The sequence below is a fragment of the Seriola aureovittata genome, chromosome 6, assembly GCF_021018895.1.
Source record: "Seriola aureovittata isolate HTS-2021-v1 ecotype China chromosome 6, ASM2101889v1, whole genome shotgun sequence".
NCBI classification, from domain to species: Eukaryota; Metazoa; Chordata; class Actinopteri; order Carangiformes; family Carangidae; genus Seriola; species Seriola aureovittata.
In genome coordinates, this window is record NC_079369.1 from 12,222,180 (window position 1) to 12,240,242 (window position 18,063).

An 18,063-nucleotide genomic window follows, 5' to 3' on the forward strand; every position below is an offset into this window, starting at 1 on the left:
GCTTTACATTTTATGACCCAAATGCACAGAATAGCCCACCCAAGGATATTTCTATAGTTTCGTTCTCATTACCTTTAAATCGGGGGAGTGTGGACACGATGAGATCCTGTAAGTAACGGTGGCCTATTATCTACTTCTCCTAAAATGCTCTGCTTTTCCAGAGCATAAACAAAAAGGCTACTCTTACATCAAAGTATCTAAGTAAGATATAATTGTAGAAAGTATAAGAATAGGCAGGACTTAATAAGTTTGCTATCCATAACTCGAATAATCACAATTGCGAACAGAGGACGATTGAAGAGATAAGTCAATTATGATTTTTATAAAGCATGTTTACAGTCATTAGAGGCTATGTGATACTTGAATGGAGTTTTCAGTATTAGCTGGACACGGAATGTAATTAAATGTATTAGTATTTGGCCATTAGATTAAACTTGATCACCTTTTTTAATTTCAGACACACAACAGAAACGCAAGCTTCTCAGCCGGCAGCACCTCAGACAAAAACTACTGAATAAAGACGGGGGGGTGGGGGGTATCCTGTGGGCTGTGCGTAGAAGGTGAGGGGATCCCTGGCCACCGCACTGCCAACAGTTTTCACAGGAGGTCCCATCAACGCCCGGTGCCACTGCGCGCTCTGCTGACGCAACCACGTCGCTGTGGCTCAATGCGATGGCGGACCGCAGTGTCCCCAGACCTGCCCAGGGAGGGACGGAGCAAAGTCACTAACCCACTCTCACCGGCTCCGTTACACTGCCGTCTGACCACCTGTTAAAGAGGGGCTGCAATCGTTGGCGTCCCTCCCGTGAAATAGTATGTGGGACGGGAACTGCTCGGAGTGCACTGACCAGGACGAGCCAGAAGTGGAGTGAAGATAGGAGCGGAGTGCGCCGGGCTGACGCGCCGCATGTTGAGCCAGCAACTTGACTGACAAAACAAAAGTCGCGACGACGGGCAAGGGGAAAGCCGCTCTCGGATTTAACGGAGGTTTGAGGGGGACAGTTGTTACGGCAAAATGAAATTCGCGGAGCATCTTTCGTCCCACATCACTCCTGAATGGAGGAAACAGTATCTTCAGTATGAGGTAAAGTGAAATTGATCTTGTATTGAAAATAAAAGCCTTGTGGATATGGGTATGGACGAAACTCTTAAAAATACATCCTATATACTTGGAAAGTATTCCAGGAAACTTGGAGATAAGGGTCAACATTAACTAATATAAAAAAGCCTTTTAAAATATATTTTTCTTAGTTTCAGTGTAGCTCATTCCTGAGAGCAATAAACGACTGGGAAGATAAGGGATGCCCTATTGTTTATGGAAGGGAAATTGACTGCGGTTGTTAAGAACCATAGGGAGCATTCAGTGTTTATTATTATTGCTGTTTGCTGAGTTTTACGACACCCAAATAAATTAGTTTACTGAGCAACTGGATGCCTTTCATACTGGGGCAAATTAACAAAATAATTTTGTTCCTTATTTTAGCAATTCATAGTATTAATATTTGGAAAATAATTTATTTAGCTTTGCTGTGTGTTTATTTTCCATACACTCTTTGCAAAACAAATATTGGTACCTTTGATATTGCATTACATTTTTTTGTTCTACTTATTTAATTTTTTCTTAGTTTGTTCCTCATGTAGCTGAGGGGCCATACATAAAGGAAAAAAAATGTGTCTATTGTCTATTGCTGTAATTCAAACAAAAATTCACCCGCTTTACATTATGCTTTAATTTTTATTACTTGGAACAACCTAACTTAACACAAGGGTAATCTTCCAGGAATCAGTTATTCGTTGTTGCAACATTCCAATTTTTGCATCTCTAAATGTCCATCATTCATTGAGTTTTGCACAGTTTAACAGAAATGGTTGTCGCTTGGAATCAACCTACAAGACTTCATGTACCAGGATATTCTATCTGGTTTTCTGGTGTCTGTGGATTTAGGGGGATCTTTGTGTGTACACATGGTCTTTGTTGGTGGTATACACTACTTGAGGAGTATTTTATTTTCACACCCCACTTCTTACTGGCTCTATATTAAGAGCTTTATTGCAGACATGCAGTGACAGGACAGACTGCTCCGTTCCATTTAGCTCTATGAATTATAGACAAAGACCCTGTTCTCTTCAACCCCAGCAACCTACATCCCAGACTCAACAGAAGCTCACTGTACTGGTTTTATTTTGGAAACATGCCCTCAATATTACTCTTAAGTTGGATAATAATACAGCAGACATTTGGATCTATCCAGCCTGACATGAATGATATGTTGTCATCAGCATCTAATAAAAACCTCAGGCAGCATAATTCAAATGGAAAACAATTAAAGGGTAGTCAGATAATTTAGTGAACACAGTGGGAAAATTACATCTCTACCGTATAATTTCATTTTAATTAGTTGTTAACACACATGCACAGCCTTTCTGGGCTCTTTGTATGTACAGACTGCCGCACAGTGAGCCCAGGGACAGATGCATGGCCATACCAGCCATTTTACACCTCCAGTCTTTGCCTCGGCACTCACTGACCTGAGATGGATGATGATAGATTTTCTATGTCATCTGCATGTATTGATGTTATTGAGCTTTATTAGATATAATAATCTTGAAATGACATTAAAGTTTTAATATTAGAATTCTTGCAATAGCTGTTATTAACTTTCACTTGAGGCACTTTAATTATTAAAAACGCTCACAAGAGCAGATGATTGCATGTTTTTTATTAGATCCTACGTAATCTTTAGATAATGTCTAAGGATGCTTAATTATTTTATTACTAGAAAAAATTATTTCTGTGAGCAGGAAAAATTGTTGGACATCGTCAGTCTATATCTCTAAGAAATAGTTTCATTAATTTCTATGAGAATTGAAAGCAAAACAATAAATCTGGTGTGAACACAACTGTAATCAGTCATTGATACATGATTCATATGGAGACAATGCCTTTGTTATCCTTCTTTTTTTTTTTTAACCATACCAAAAACCAAGCCTATACAAATATATTGTTGTCACATGTGTAGCTATTGTTGATTTATGTAGAACCGAATGCTTGCTCATTCATCAGGATTCTTCCTCAAATCTTAGTTATATATAGGGGTTTGCAGTGCAGATGGGTTTGTGTGTATTTGCAGCTGCCTTCAGTCTTTGTCTGACCTCTGTAAGCACGATTACCTTCGGAGTGGGTGGGTGGGGCAGGGAGAGAGCTCACACCTACAGATGATGGACATCTTATTCAAAGCTTTTATGCCCTGAGAAACCATTCAAGAGACAAGGACAAACATAAAGTTATTTTCAGGGAGTAAAGTCCGTTGACTTAATTTTAGTGGGTCACTGAGACAAAATAGACTTTAAAAAGAAATCAATTTTAATGTTACTCTGAAAAATGCAAAGCCTGGATATACTGCTGTGCTGCAACTCTAACAATTGAGAGGTTGTTACAGATACCTTGAAACTGCAGCCAACACAGCTGCTGTATTGTAATTCAGTTGTCTGTCTATTAAATGACACAGTGACACATTATTCCAGCAGGGCAGGTAATTTTTACCTGTAGTCCATGCAGTAAAAGGTGACACCTCCACAGTGGCTGTATCTGTGGCATATGCAATATTATAGCTGCCCACCTCCAAACTGTGATTTCAAGTGATATTCTGGCCTTTGTGTGCTAGTTGGATTAATTAACCCGGTGACCAGTTTTCACTCTCCTCCTATTTTTGCAGCATGCTATTGTGTGGAAATGTGTGCACTGCCTTTTCAGATTGGTCAGCTGGTTTCTATGCAGATGAGAAGGATGCGGCAAAGTGGCTGTTCCAGCAAATACAGGCTTTATTTAGTAAGGCACTTCATCTGAACATGTAGGCATCGACAAGGAGATTGAGTGATCGAGTAATTAGGTGTGTGCTTTATCCTGTGGGATTGTAGTTATAAACCTATATGCTAAACAGCTGTTTGGTATGGACATGTGCATGTCCTGCTGATTCCAGCGGCTTGTGCCAAAGGGCAGGGGATGTAGGTTGATAGGTACAGACAGAGTACTGTATGTCTTTAAATGTGATAGCTTTTAACAGCAAACATATATATATATATATATATATATAAACCTGTTTTAGAAACTCGCTGACGAGAGTTGGAATTTACTTTCTTCTTCTCACTTTAATTTCTCTACATGCCCAAGGGTTTTTCATAAAAGCAAACTCAAATGTGTTACAGAATGTAAAATGTAAGGTATTATGTGCATTGTATAACTGAGAGGTAGAGATGCAGGTGTGTGTGTGTGTGTGTGTGTGTGTGTGTGTGTGTGTGTGTGTGTGTGTGTGTGTGTGTGTGTGTGTGTGTGTGTGTGTGTGTGTGTGTGTGTGTGTGTGTGTGTGTGTGTGTGTGTGTGTGTGTGGGCGAGAGAACAAGGCCACTTATGCATTTATGTCTGCAGCCTAATCACTTGTGTAAGCTTAGACGAGGAGGAGGAGAGTGCATGTGGAGACTCAAATTTACAATTCAAACCAGCAAAGTAATATTACAGTATGAAGACAAAAAGCAGGTGCCTGTGTGATTTCAGTGAGTGATTGTTGTTTATTCAAAGGTGAAGCCTTGTCTTTCTCTAATTAAGTTAAGTGATGTAGTATAAATGTCTAAACGAGCAGAGTGAGCTTTGAATTGACAGACATAATGGAAATGATACATATACAGCATTGCACATCATCTATAGTTTGTACAATGGAAGTGTGATTTATCAGCATGTTCTACAAGATGAACATTATGTATACAACAGGCATGGCAACTGCTGAGAACCCCCTTTTCTATACCTCCCTCCTTCCTTCCATCCTCACCTCATCGTTCCTCCCCCACTGGGAGGACATCTGGTCCCCAACCAGACCTGCCCTATGCTCCCCTCCTCCCCTCCCGTCAGCTTCTCCTCCCATCCTCTCTACTCCTCTTCCTACATGCAGGGATCCACTTAAATACAGAGCAAGGGATTCAAGTGATCCAACATTGATCCACCTTGTTTTCTGTTTGAGCAAGAGATCTTTTCAGACTAATAACACACACTGTACGATCTCTTCAAGCTCAGGATAACAATCTCAAGCATCTTAGAGTGAGACTTTGACCAGCTGGAATGCAAATATTTTGCTTAGTGTCCACTCAACATGTCACAGCTATAAAAGGATTGAATTTCATTGACAAAATTCAATGGAGTGGACAATCTGCAGTGTAAGGCTTAGTTGGACATAGTGACACAAGTGTGCTGGGTTCAGTTCAGTGAGTATGCATCATCATCACGTTAATGTATGGTCATTCAAACTGATGGCCCCATTAGGCTTGGCTTAGTTATTGTCTACAGGTTTCACCACTGATTATTGCCAAGCCTGAAGGTTTATCCCGATTCCCCAAAGAGCCACCCAGCCCCGCTTTGCCATGATTGCCATCACCATGGCAATGCCTCCATCTTAATGAACGCCTCCCTGTCTGGATCTGAATGTCTATTTCCCACCTATTAGACTGGTGGTGCTGGTGGGGGGGGGGGCTTTTTGTTCACCAGAGATTAGCCAGGACTGGGCCCTGCTCCAATGCTGTGCATACACAGTAGGTCTCCTGTGATATTTATCAGACAAGGTAGAGACAATGCTACATACACATGAAATGTTAACATCTTGGATTAGGCTGCAGTATCTGACTCTCATTATCCATGTAACTCACAGAGGAACTTAAGTATCAACAATCCAGGCTGCTACTAATGCACAGCAGTTTCTGAGAGGTTTCCACCCACACATAGAATTACTCAGACTCCTCTCTCACTGTTATGTTCAAAAAGCAGCATGTTTTATAGGAACCTGGGCAGAGAACAGTTTAATATGTGCAGAGGATAAGACAGGAAAACAAGGAGGTTGTCAGATATGGATGAGAGAACTATTTCCTCCTGTAACTATTTGCACAATTTATTTCCATGTTGTAAGGAAAATGACAGTTAAGTTTGGCTTAGTGTTGTGCACTCTGAGTCTTGTAAACACACCGACTTAATGATTCAGAACTTAATAAAACTTCATAAAGTTTAATAGACAGACATTTTTCTATTTTGCTGAGGCAGTTTAGTTCCAAAGATACTTTATCGAGAAAGGAGATTCAGCCTCAGTCCAGTCTCTGATTACCACTGATATGTTCAGATGAGCCAGTGCACAATTATCTGTCAGTTTCCATTATCTTCAAGATCAATCTTATTGCAGAGAAACAACCTCATTTAACCACTGCAGCTATCTCCCCCCTGTCTTTCTTTCTGTCCCTTGTATCTGTCAGTTTGTCTGTCTTCCTTCTCTCTTGGTCTCTTTCCCCAATCTGCTGTTAAAAGTAAAAAGATGTAAGCTTTGATAAAAGATATTGTTGTCAATTAAACTTTACACCTGTCAAAGGATCTTTGACTCTCACTGTTCATTTCAAAAGTCCAAACAACAACCATTGTTCTTGTTTTGTCATTTTAATTCTTTAATTCTTTTCGAAGCTCTTTGCAACCACTGTGTCTTATCCTTTTCTTTTGTGAATGAGTTCAGCTGTGTTGCTGCTGCTCTGATTATCTTCATCTGAAATAGTGAAAAAAAAAATAAGGGAAAGAGACGGCCCATATTTCATGGAGTAGGGATCTAAAATTGATTTCCACTGCAATATAAAGTATTTTTTGCACATTTGTTAGAAGTAGTATATATCCCTCTGCCAAATTTGGCATCCAAATGATTGCAGTGAGCATTTATCTTTTTACTTATTTGAGCTATTGTTTTTCATCCATGTAGACAATACTTTCGATATCTCTAAATAAATGTTAATGATGATTAAAATGCCAGAGTTTGTATGTTGTTCCATGTGTGAACAGCTGTGTGGCCGTTACTGCATTCCTCCCATATGGAGAAAGTGTTTAGTTAATGGCCCTCAAATGGCTTTAGATGGTTTAAATGCTACTGTAAAAGCAGATGGTGCTAACAGTTGTGTAATGCCTTGTGGCCCACTGTAATCAGTTTTTACTTAATCTACTGTATATTAGGGGTGTAACGATTCTCCAAATCAAACAGTTTGGTTCAGACCTCATTTTTTTTGTTTGTTTTATTTGTTTTTTTTGTTCCCACAGTGCTGACTTGAGTCTGGGGGTGGTCTTTAGTTTTAGGGTTATTATCCATCTTGAGCTAGTTAAACTAGCCTAAAATTTACTGCAGGTGTTATCACTCTATCATGACTGGACCAAAACGATCACGTGACACACAGTTGGAAGCCAATAAAATAGGTGCAATGTCTAATATTTACATATTTATGCTTACTTTAAATAGAATAATGATTTACATGTGTAATAGTGTTAATTGTGAAGTGAAAAATGAGTTTTGCTACATTAGTAACGTAATGAAAGTTCTGCTACACCTGTAGTGGTGGTGGGGAATTGGGGGATGGGGTGGGAGTCGCAATTCCGTCTTTCAGTATCGCAACACGAGATCATGGATATTTGTGTCTAGTTGTAGAAGTGACTCTAAAACTAACTGCACATTTACTTCATGCATGTGTAACATTATTCTATGCATTTATGATGTTTTTGGACTCTGACAACTTTACAGGAACTTTTCATCATCCAGGCAAAAGTGCTTTAATGTCTCTTGTATAAACCAGTCGTTGCTTGGGTCTGTGTTTGCAGACAGTTCTGCTACAGAAGTTCTGATCTGTATGGTTTTTCTTATTCCCTCACCAGGCGTTCAAGGAAATGCTGTATGCTGCCCAGGACCAAGCTCCATCCATAGAAGGTAAGGAGACTCCCTGTTTGCATAAACAAACCCAGATGCACACACCCACCCACGGATACACACTTCTGTACCCACTGCCCCCTGCTCAGGGCCTGTTTGGGCATCCCCAGAATAACAGTCCTTCATCTACTAAAAGTAGGCAATCACTGCTAACATGCTGTCACTCACTCCATGGTCTCTGACTAAACCAGACCGCAGCCAATTACCAAATCATTACCTTCAACCTCACTGTCGTCGCTAACCTGTTTGAAGTAATAGAAAGCAGGGAGGAGAAAAGTGCTGAGAAGAAAAAATGAAAGTTTACTGAAGTGAAAAAGTGAAACTGTTTGTGGTTGTTGTGTACTAACTGTGGCTAAAAAGATGTTTTGCACCTTGGAAACTGCCCGGATGCAGTAACCTATGTGGTTTGAAACAACATCCAAATAATTTGCAGCAGTGTTCTGGTTTGCAGCATAATAGACCAGAGCTGGAGGTAAGTCTTGAGTGGTGCTACTCAACATAGCAAAGATAAGGAAGGCCTCTGGCTATAATTAAGCTCTGGCATTAGACTGCAAGTGATGTGTAATGAGGGAAAGAATGTTAACCATTTGTTTTTATTTTAGATACCGGTTAGTGGAAGTAAACAACTTTATTTAGTTTCAGGCTGGAGACGTACATTACGATGTGGTGACGTGCAGCTCTGCCTATGTGTCTGAGAACGTGTCAGGAGAGTGTGATGGAGTACAAAAAACAGGGCTGGTTCTGAAATATGGCTGCTCGAGAGTGACCTCTGCCATGCTTGCATGTCGGTCTTATGATTTAGCGAGCGTGTGTGCTTGGGCCCAAATGTGTGTGTGTGTGTGTAGTGATAGATTTTTTTTTAGTGTTGTGCAACATGCCCCTCACAGAGCTGCGACTCCCTGTGCTCAGTTCCAGCTGAGCAGGCTTGATGTGGATGGGAGTATGATGTGATTCTATCCAAAGATGACTGTGTGTTACCAAGATGTAACACACAATCATTGAGTGTGTGGATGACAAACTCTGCCTCTGCATGTGTTAGTAAGCTTCAGGCACAAAGATCAGTTCCAGCCGTTTGTTGACTTTATTTTAGACTGCAGTAGGTGAGAAAGGAGAGCCTCAGGATTGTTATGTAAAATATTCTATGAAATGTGATTTAAGTGTGTATATTAATGCTCATTGGCTTTGTTTGCATAAGATCTTGTGTGCATGTTTATGTTTCCATTCGTGTCACTTGTTCCTAAAAGTACATTTAATACTTCTACAGAACACGTCTTGTTAGGTGATAACATATGAGCTGTGTCTCCTTTGAGCGCTGTCTCCAGAGGCTGTTAGTCAGGCTAGGAAAGCTCAACATGGATGATAAATCATTTCCTGTCTCAGGTCTGAGCTGTGCTCATGGGTCACAGCTCTGCTTCTGTCAGCTTGTGGCAAGATAGGTGAGCGTGTCTTATGAATAGAGACGGGATCAATCAATCAGTATCAGTCTTGTATTGTTGTGACGTTTCAACATTCCTCACTCAGTTATATTTGATTTGTCTGCTTTTCACACTTTTTACACAGTACAGAATGTTATCAAAACACTAAAGCAGGCAAGTGGAAAGACAGGAGTATCAGCAGTGGCATTTGGAGAGAAGAAATCTTTTAATGAGTCAGACGGTTGTCTGTCCCTTTTGGCGGTTATATGTGAAGTAATGAAAACAGCACCGAAATGAAGACAAACAGTATTATTGAGCCCTATCAAGAACACTCTCCTGTAGCTGAGGTTTGTTGACTTTTCAGAGAGAGAGAGAGACAAACAGGATTAGCAGGTGTTATAAAATTCAAGCTTACTGCAGCACTTTCTCTTCAGATTTGCTAGACCCAGTCTTTCAAATCTGATTGAATTTAAACTGGGCCACAACGATATTGGCAAAAACATACTGCATTTATATGGTGTTTTTCTACCTTAGTGGACAAAGCACTTTACAATTTGCCTCCCTCTCCGTCACCTATATCCACACACATATGCACATTGATGGTGGCAGAGCTGCTATGCAAAGTGCTGGAGCATCAGGGGCAGTTTGGGTTCAGTCTCTTGCTCAAGGACAGTTTGACACGTAGACAGCAGGAGCCAGGGATTTAACCAACAACACTGTGATGAATAGACAACCTACTCTCCTGTCCTGCTATTTCACATCATCTTTTTTAGAAATCCAACAAAGATCAGACAGAGTACAGATTATACAGATCAATTGTTCAGTGTATAAAATTACAATTTCCTGAAGTCCAAGGCGATGGCTTCACATTGCTTGTTTTGCCCAACTAACAGTCCAAAACACAAAGATATCCAGTGTACTGTCACATGAGACAACCAGAAACCAACTAATTCTCTCTCTCAATAAAAAGTATAGTTTGCTGACGCAATACACTTTAAGGCAGATTTCAAACCTTGCCTTCAGTGAACAGCTTATTATGAGGAGTTGATTCAAATGCACGTTCCGCTCTCTCTCCCCTTCCCTCCCTCTGTGTCCTGTCTCGTACAAAAAGCAAGGTTTTTGGTATTCAGAAGATGTTTCCCTTGCCTGAGGGAGACCGTTTACTGTGTTATAACTACTTGCTCACCCACTCTGCTCTCTCACTGGAAACCCTGCTGTACCTGATAGAGCTGTGTAGTAGATAGACACAACTCTGAACAGGCACCACTTCAAAGCCTCTGTCAGGGCGTCGGCATGTGTCAATGTCAGAATTTCACTACACATGGCCAACAACGGCAAAAAAAACGTATAATGTTTATGGTTTGATCTCGCCATAAGTGCATAATTGTCTCTCATGCTGTGTTATGGGTTGCAGTACTAGTGTGGCTTTTGTTTAAACAGACATTACCCAATCAGCACCTCCATCACAGAGCCTCTGTGGGAACATACCACAGAAAATACACTTTGTTCAGCACCATTCAGTTTCAACAAGATGAAGGCACAGTAATTATGGGAGGTTGATGCAAACAGACATGCACCAACACATGCACATTATGGTGTCTCTGCTATTGCATGTGACCCTTCACCCCTCGTTTAGATCCTTTGTTCTTGTTCCCTCCGTCCCTCTGTTGGTCCTTGTGTAATTGTAATTAAAACACGCCCGTCACTGTTACATGGAGAGCCAGTGGAAGACAACAGCGAGAACAGCTGGTTGGGTCTCTGGTCCCCCCCCGTTCCAACCATTAGAATGAGTTATTTCACAATCTAATTCAATTAGCCTGTTGATTATTACAGATATCTGAGAACAATGGCCCCAGATAATAAACACACAGCTTTAACGGGAACTGTGTGTGTGTGTGTGTGCATGTGTGCGTGCGTGCACGCATGCGTGTGTGCGTGTGTGTGTGCCCATCGTATTTTAAGTAATGTTCATATACTAGACTTATACTAGAGATGCCATATGTAACAATATTTATATTAAGCAATTTTCTAATCCTGCAGGGGGCTGAGCCTTTACACTGCAAGTCATTCATTTGCTGTCTCATTCATCCATCCATTCATTCATTCTTTCATTCATTATGTCCTCCATTCTGTTGCTCTGTAAATGGTCAGTTACTGTGATGGTATCTGTGTAGGGTTGGAGCAAGGGGGAGCTGTGGGAAGATGGTCGTGATGGCACTGTTAGATTCGCGCAGAGAGTAAGGGTGGGGCTCATGTGTAATACTATGAACACACACGCCTGCACATGCACATGCACATGCACATGCACACACACACACACACACACACACACACACACACACACACACACACACACACACACACACACACACACACAGACACACACACACACTGTCCGAGGAGGGGGATGGGGTGGCTAAGAGGACCAGAGAATGGATTTTCCTCTGAATCACAAGGAGTGGATTTCTGGACATGAATGAATCAGACCCCCCAAAAAAGAAATCAATGAATGAATAAGGAATGGATGATTTCTTGTGTGACACTACAGTCTATATTATATAGTAAAGTAAATGAAATAGTAAAGTAAATGCCTACCTTATTTTCACTACTGTCTTGTGGCTTAGGCGTCAGTTGCCATATCCCTTTAGGGCTTTTCATGTTTTATGCAGTCAAATCAATAATGGTATAAAAGCTGCAGTGTGAAAACAGGATGCTCGCTGTATTTCTTTGTGTGGCAATGAGTTGAGTTACTATTTCCATTAATTAGAAATGTGATAGTATTTACTAAAAAGTTTTTGTAGCCTCTTATTTTTTGTTTTTATCAAGCTTCAGCAGTAAAGTGTTTTATTGTGTTGAAGTGTCTGCTTTTATTTAAGGAGTCCCAACCTCGGAGTAGAGCCGCTGCTCCTCCATGTCGAGAGGAGCCAGTTGAGGTGGTTCGGGCATCTAGTGAGGATGCCTCCTGGACGCCTCCCTGGGGAGGTGTTTCGGGCATGTCCCACCGGGAGGAGACCTCGAGGTCGACCAAGGACACGCTGGAGGGATTATATCTCTCGGCTGGCCTTGGAACGCCTCGGGATTCTCCCGGAGGAACTGGTGGAAGTGGCTGGGGAGAGGGCCGTCTGGACCTCTCTGTTGAGGCTGCTGCCCCCGCGACCCGGATCCGGATAAGAGGGAGACGACGAGACGACGAGACAACCTCGCCCTCGTGTGAACGGCCAAACTTTTAACCTTCTATGATGTTCAAATCAAGCTTCAGTTGACGCACAGTTTCTTGATCTCATAATGAATTTTGTGACTATAGCCATGATAGAGATAGAGATAAATATTGTTGTGATATTTTTAGGCTATATTGCAATACACAATATATCTCGATATTTTGAAATCTCCTCTAAAGCATTTCATAAATGCACAATATAACCCTTTGATGCATAAAATTAGTATGATGATTCTGGTCCCTGCAACATTTGTCTGCATTAAAACATTCTTGTTTATTGTAAACTCATTAGTGGTTTCTAACAACTTGAATCAATTGCACACAAAAAGGAGGAAATCACTACCAAGTTAAATTTGACCCTTTACAAAAATAGAGCTCAAAGCAACAAAAAAGAACATTCAACAAGAATCCCTGAGGAAGACCTTTAACCCTAACTCAGTGCTGTTTCTTTTCCGAACCAAAACTCGCTTTGACACTTCACTTATTTCACGCTTTCCAGTTCTCTCTGCTCCAGATAAAAGAAGACACACACGCACCAAGAATGGGCGGCGAAGTGTGTTGTCTGTGAGAGGGAGACAGCCATAGGAGAGAGCGGGAGAAGTGAAACGCCAAAGGGAATTTCATGCCGATGGCTTAAAACAATTAGATCTACAAATATATAGTTATTCACATCCTACGTGGAACAAGTCGCAGTACATCCATTATATATTATATTGCCCACCCCTACAGACATGATCTCTGCCGTGGCTCATTCAATCCACAACCTCCTCTGCATTTCGCTGAGTGTGAAACTGCTGAGATAGAGATGTTTAGGTATCAGTGCACAGTGTTTGAAATGTGCACGTTTGCTTTATCCATGTGCTTATGAGTAAGTTTTGGTCTGCTGTGGGGCTATTGGACATGCAAGCTTCACATTTATACTGTGTTTAAATGCATCTTGGTGTGTCTTCGTCTAGAGCTGCTGAGCTGCTATCACATTCGGGAGAGAGAACAGTGCAATTTCTTCAAAGAGCAATATGAAACCACCACTTAAACTTGACTTCACAGTTACATGATTGAGAGAAAAGAATACAATAGAATAGAATTTAACAGAACACAAAATACCACTCTGTAGAGCCAGATGGATGTATGGATGAATGAAATGAATGTTTCTCTGTATTTCTTATTGAGTCAGAACAAGACAACCGCAAAGCCAGATGTTCATTGTTCCATCCCAGACACCTGTAACACTCACAGCCTCCCGCTCTCCACTGTGCAGCTTGTCAGGTTTTTGTTCCCATGATTCCCTTGGTACAATATTGTTGCCTGTCATTTGGCTCTTTATGGCTTTGATTACAGGGGAATAAACAAAATGGTAAACCTGCACACTGTAGGACCTTCTTCTGCTCTGCCAGCACCCCTTTTAGCTCTGCCAGGCTTAATGAATATTTTTGTTTCTGTGCGCCATCGCACTTAATCTGCTTAATGAAAGCAGCGACATGAATCACAGCCACCAATGATCTCAGCTTCACCTTTCAACCAACCAGCACTTATTCTGCTATTTTCTATTGTTGTCCATGCCGCCTGCTCAGCCGCCATTTTGTCTGCTGTTGTTCACGAACACGATGAGAGGTTAGTTGAAGGCTGCTAGCCTGTGTTATACAGTGCTGATTGTTATTCTGCTGGCGTATACGATGGAACAGCAGCTGTTATTACTTTTGTTGGTCCCCCTTGGAGTCTCTCCTGATTTTTGTAATTTTCTCGCCGTGGCATGTTGATTTTGAGGTTTTACATTCAGACAGGTTGCAATATCAATGTATTTTTGTTTTCCTTTCTGTATTCTGTTGCATTTGAACCAAGCCATTGGATACCTCTGTTACCTTCATGTGCCATCAGTGTTATTGCTCAACAAATATAAGGGATAAACAATAAAAAATATTATATCCTCACTGTATTAAGTATGAACAACCTTGTATGCATCTCTACTGTAGATAAATAAATGAATACACACAGTGTCTCCCCAGCCACTGTAGCTAAAGGATACACGCACAGCAGTCGCCAAGAGGAACCAGCAAGAAAAACATATACAACTCTGTGTGTGGTTAGGAGGACAGACAGATACTGGCAGGGGGGGGGGGTCAGGCAGACATTGAAAAGGTGATAGAAGCAAGAAAAGGAGGGGAGACAGATGGACAAGCAGGCAGACAGGTAGACAGGCAGGAGGGTTCAGCAGGACAGGAGTATGGCAGCCAGGGTCTCCCACCAGCTTGCATTATTGATGGGCTCTTTGACAAGCTGCTGCTGCTGCTCGCTTCCAAGCGCTAATTGTTGGGTTTTTGTGGGGGTTGGTTCCTTTTTTTTTTTTGGTCCTTAATCTTGGTGCCACTTATAGAACATAGAAATACAGAAAATCCAAGTTAAACTAAATCAAATGGAGCAACGATGAAACAGCACAACTATAAGTGAGTAGGAAGAATCTATAAACCCAAACTGAGCTTTTAGATCTTTAAGGCAAATTCTATTGTTGTTGCTTCTGGACAAAACCGTATTTACTGTCTGTGAGGCTGTGAGGCTGTATGTCAGTGCCTATTGCTCTGCTCCATACCACCAGTATTTCCAGGAGAGGAGAGATGCTTAAGGCTCTTTATCCAGTGGAGATTATTAGTCCACAATAGACTAGATGACAATAGCATCAAGTTCTTAAATAATTCAGGAAATTTCTTTAGCCTGTGCAGTTGCATCCATAATCAAAATCCATAATCAGAACGAATGGAGAAAAGAATGGTTTCCTCTTCATCCAAGCAGGTTTAACTGCCACAGTGGATTTAAACTGGCCTCGGTCTTACAAAGCAGTGTAAGAGGGAGGTGGCTGTGAGATTGGTCCTTTTGATGAGGCTTCAGGGTATTAGAGAGCAGGGAAGCAGGGGGGGTCAGGGTCAATACAAACCCAGGATCGCTCTCTCAAGGTCAGGGACTAATCGAACTGGGATAATAGACAATGAAAAAGGTGATAGGTAATTGGATGAAGAGGGGGATGAAGAGCAATGGCCAGCAGTCTTCGCGTTTATGTTTGATGTGATGATTATGACAGAATGAAGAACAGGAAGGAGGTGGTTGGAAAACGATGACAAATGGAGTGAATATGGTTTGTCAATGACCAGTCTGAAACAGAAAGAGATAGAAACAGAGAGACAGATCCTTCAGGCAGTAGATGGACAAACAGACTGAGTGGGAGGTCCCTGGGCTCATCTCCAATGCACGTTGCCCTGCATTAGCACTACAGCCATCCCGCAAGAGAAAGACAGAGAGAGAGAAAGAGAACCTTGATAGATGAAAGTCTTCTATCCATCCATCCATCCATTATTCATCGGTGAATTAGATCTCGCCTGAATGAAGTGGTGGAGAAGAGGAAAGAGAGGGAGGAGGAGAGGGGGAGAGAGGGAGAGGTATGGGTTGACTTCGAGAAAGAGGGATCTGTATAGCAACTGTTGTGGTGTTGGGAAAGGGCGAGGAGTTCAGATGAGGATGTGGCTCATGTAGAGGAGGTATTTTTAGATTTGGGGCATTTGACAGGAGTCTGGAAGGATAAGATTTCCACTGGTGCAAATGTAATGTTTTGCAAAAAGGGTAAAGGGATTTGAGGTGTGGAAAAAAAAAAGCAGAACTTGAAGGGAGGGGTGCACGTAAGAGAAATGATGATGATGTGTTTGTGTTTTTTGGGGAGGGGTTAGATCAAGGAGAGGGGTGAAGGAGAGGTTAGTGGTGCTCAGAGGAGTAAATGCAGTTATGAGGGATTCTAAGGGTTAAGAGTTACTGTACTCAATGACTTCATTAGACGTCATTACTGTGCATCTCTGCTCCTGTATATGTGTGAACATTGCCATATGTGTGCCCATCCTGGCAATGGTCTCCTGATTTCCATGCCTTATGAAACATGCTGTCACTGGAATGAAGATGACAGGAACAGGCTGTGATCTCTACACCTTCAAAGATGGACAGAAGCTAAATACTAATCCTCAAGATGAACACTAAATATGTTTCTCAGAGGCAGCGCCTTTACTTGAATGGGAATTTGATCTTGTAAAGGTTAAATTAACAGAAAGTGTAGTTCATATGATCTGGCTGTTTGCCAGGTGCACAACTGGAGATCATATACATAGAGCACCGGCAGTGATCTCAACAATCTCAAGCATGGGAGGCATGTGAATGTAATGAGATCTGCCTCTGTTGATTAGAAATCAGCAATCCAGGTCTCAGGGGTTTTGGTGTATTTATTTAGCATTAGCAGGGCTTCCCAACCATAATCTAACCTCTGTTATGAGGCAAGTTATTGTTTTTAATCTGCGATGAGCAACCTAATCAACAGCTTTGGATGTCTGCCAGCAGATCAGCCAGGCTCTGCTGAGTGTAGCCAATCAGTCATAGCTGACCGCATGGCATTTATCTAGCATGGATTCACACAAGGCTGTTCTGATGGATTCATTTGAATAGTTTTCTTTATTGACTGCATTGCTTGGCTAAAATTGAAAAAAGAAAAACTTAATTTGGATGTCTCGCACACTCATATGACATCTGCCCTGTATTCAATACTTTCAGTAGTCTGAGTGATAGAAAAAAACAATGCAAAGCAGAGAGGTGATGATGGATGTCTGGAGAGAAGAACAGAGACATGCGACCTTGTCTCTGCTGTTTTAATGTTTTTATCTTCTCACACTGCCGCTCTCTGCTGCACTTACATACAGCTTACTGCAGAGAGGTTGCCCCCCCCCACACACACACACACACACACGCGCACGCAAACACACATGCATGCTTGCAGACACACTCACACACATGCGCACACACAGACACACAAGGAGCTGTGTGCTACAGAGGGTGTGGGTGTGATTGTGAGCTATAGATGATGACAGCAGGGCCATATGCTGATGTATTTCTGTTTTTTGTAGTGCTGCAATTAGAGTACAACCCGTTAAATATTACACAGTGTCCACTCTCATCTCTGCTGTAAACACTATAAATGTTGTGGGGAAATGAGAAAACCGTCCTTACTATACAGAAGCATAACTGTATTATACACAGTGATTTATATTTTCAGTGTCACAGTGTGATCTTAGCTTTTTTATTCTGTTTTTTAAATGAACTCTCGGCACTGGGATAGGGAAGCTGTTACCTGAGTTATTTTTATAAGTCAAATGATATATTTGTCGTGGATGTGTGTCATACTGGATGGGCATTATGGTCTTGTGATTCATGGTGGCTGTATGTGGGTGTTATGTGTTAGTGGGTGAGAAGAGTGTTGCAGAAGACACAGTGTCCTTCACTGTACCTGTGTGCTGCATCGTCTCTCTGGAGAAACGGCCAGAATCTATTGGCTCAGAGGCATGAAAATGTGTGACACCAGTCGCATGAAGCTCATATGTTTTATTATCTCTATATTGCTATATTGACTCTCTCAGATTGTCAACACAATTACAGGCCTCAGTGTTACACCTGAGCAGAGAGATCTGTTTCAGATCTGATATCTTATGGAAGCAGTTCTCTAGAAGCAGAGAGTTTGGCTTTAAATTGAGTCTGTTCCTATGGGGGTCAGTGCCAATGCTGCATCATTGCATGTGTGTGTAATGAGGGTGGGTTACAGAAGTGGCATATATTTGTGTTTGTTGTGGCCTCCTTATATTTTATCCTCGAC

At 41.5% G+C, this 18,063-nt stretch overlaps 1 protein-coding gene across 1 annotated transcript in view; it reads left to right on the top strand.

The window, feature by feature from the left end:
- The first annotated feature begins 461 nt into the window (after window positions 1-461).
- xpr1a (xenotropic and polytropic retrovirus receptor 1a) overlaps window positions 462-18,063 on the top strand; it is a 75,170-nt gene continuing 57,568 nt past the window's right edge. Inside the window, exons 1-2 of the mRNA XM_056378862.1 lie at window positions 462-1,084; window positions 7,712-7,763. Of these exons, the coding sequence (XP_056234837.1) occupies window positions 1,016-1,084; window positions 7,712-7,763 (121 nt within the window). The 5' untranslated portion in view covers window positions 462-1,015. The remainder of the gene's footprint in view (window positions 1,085-7,711; window positions 7,764-18,063) is intronic.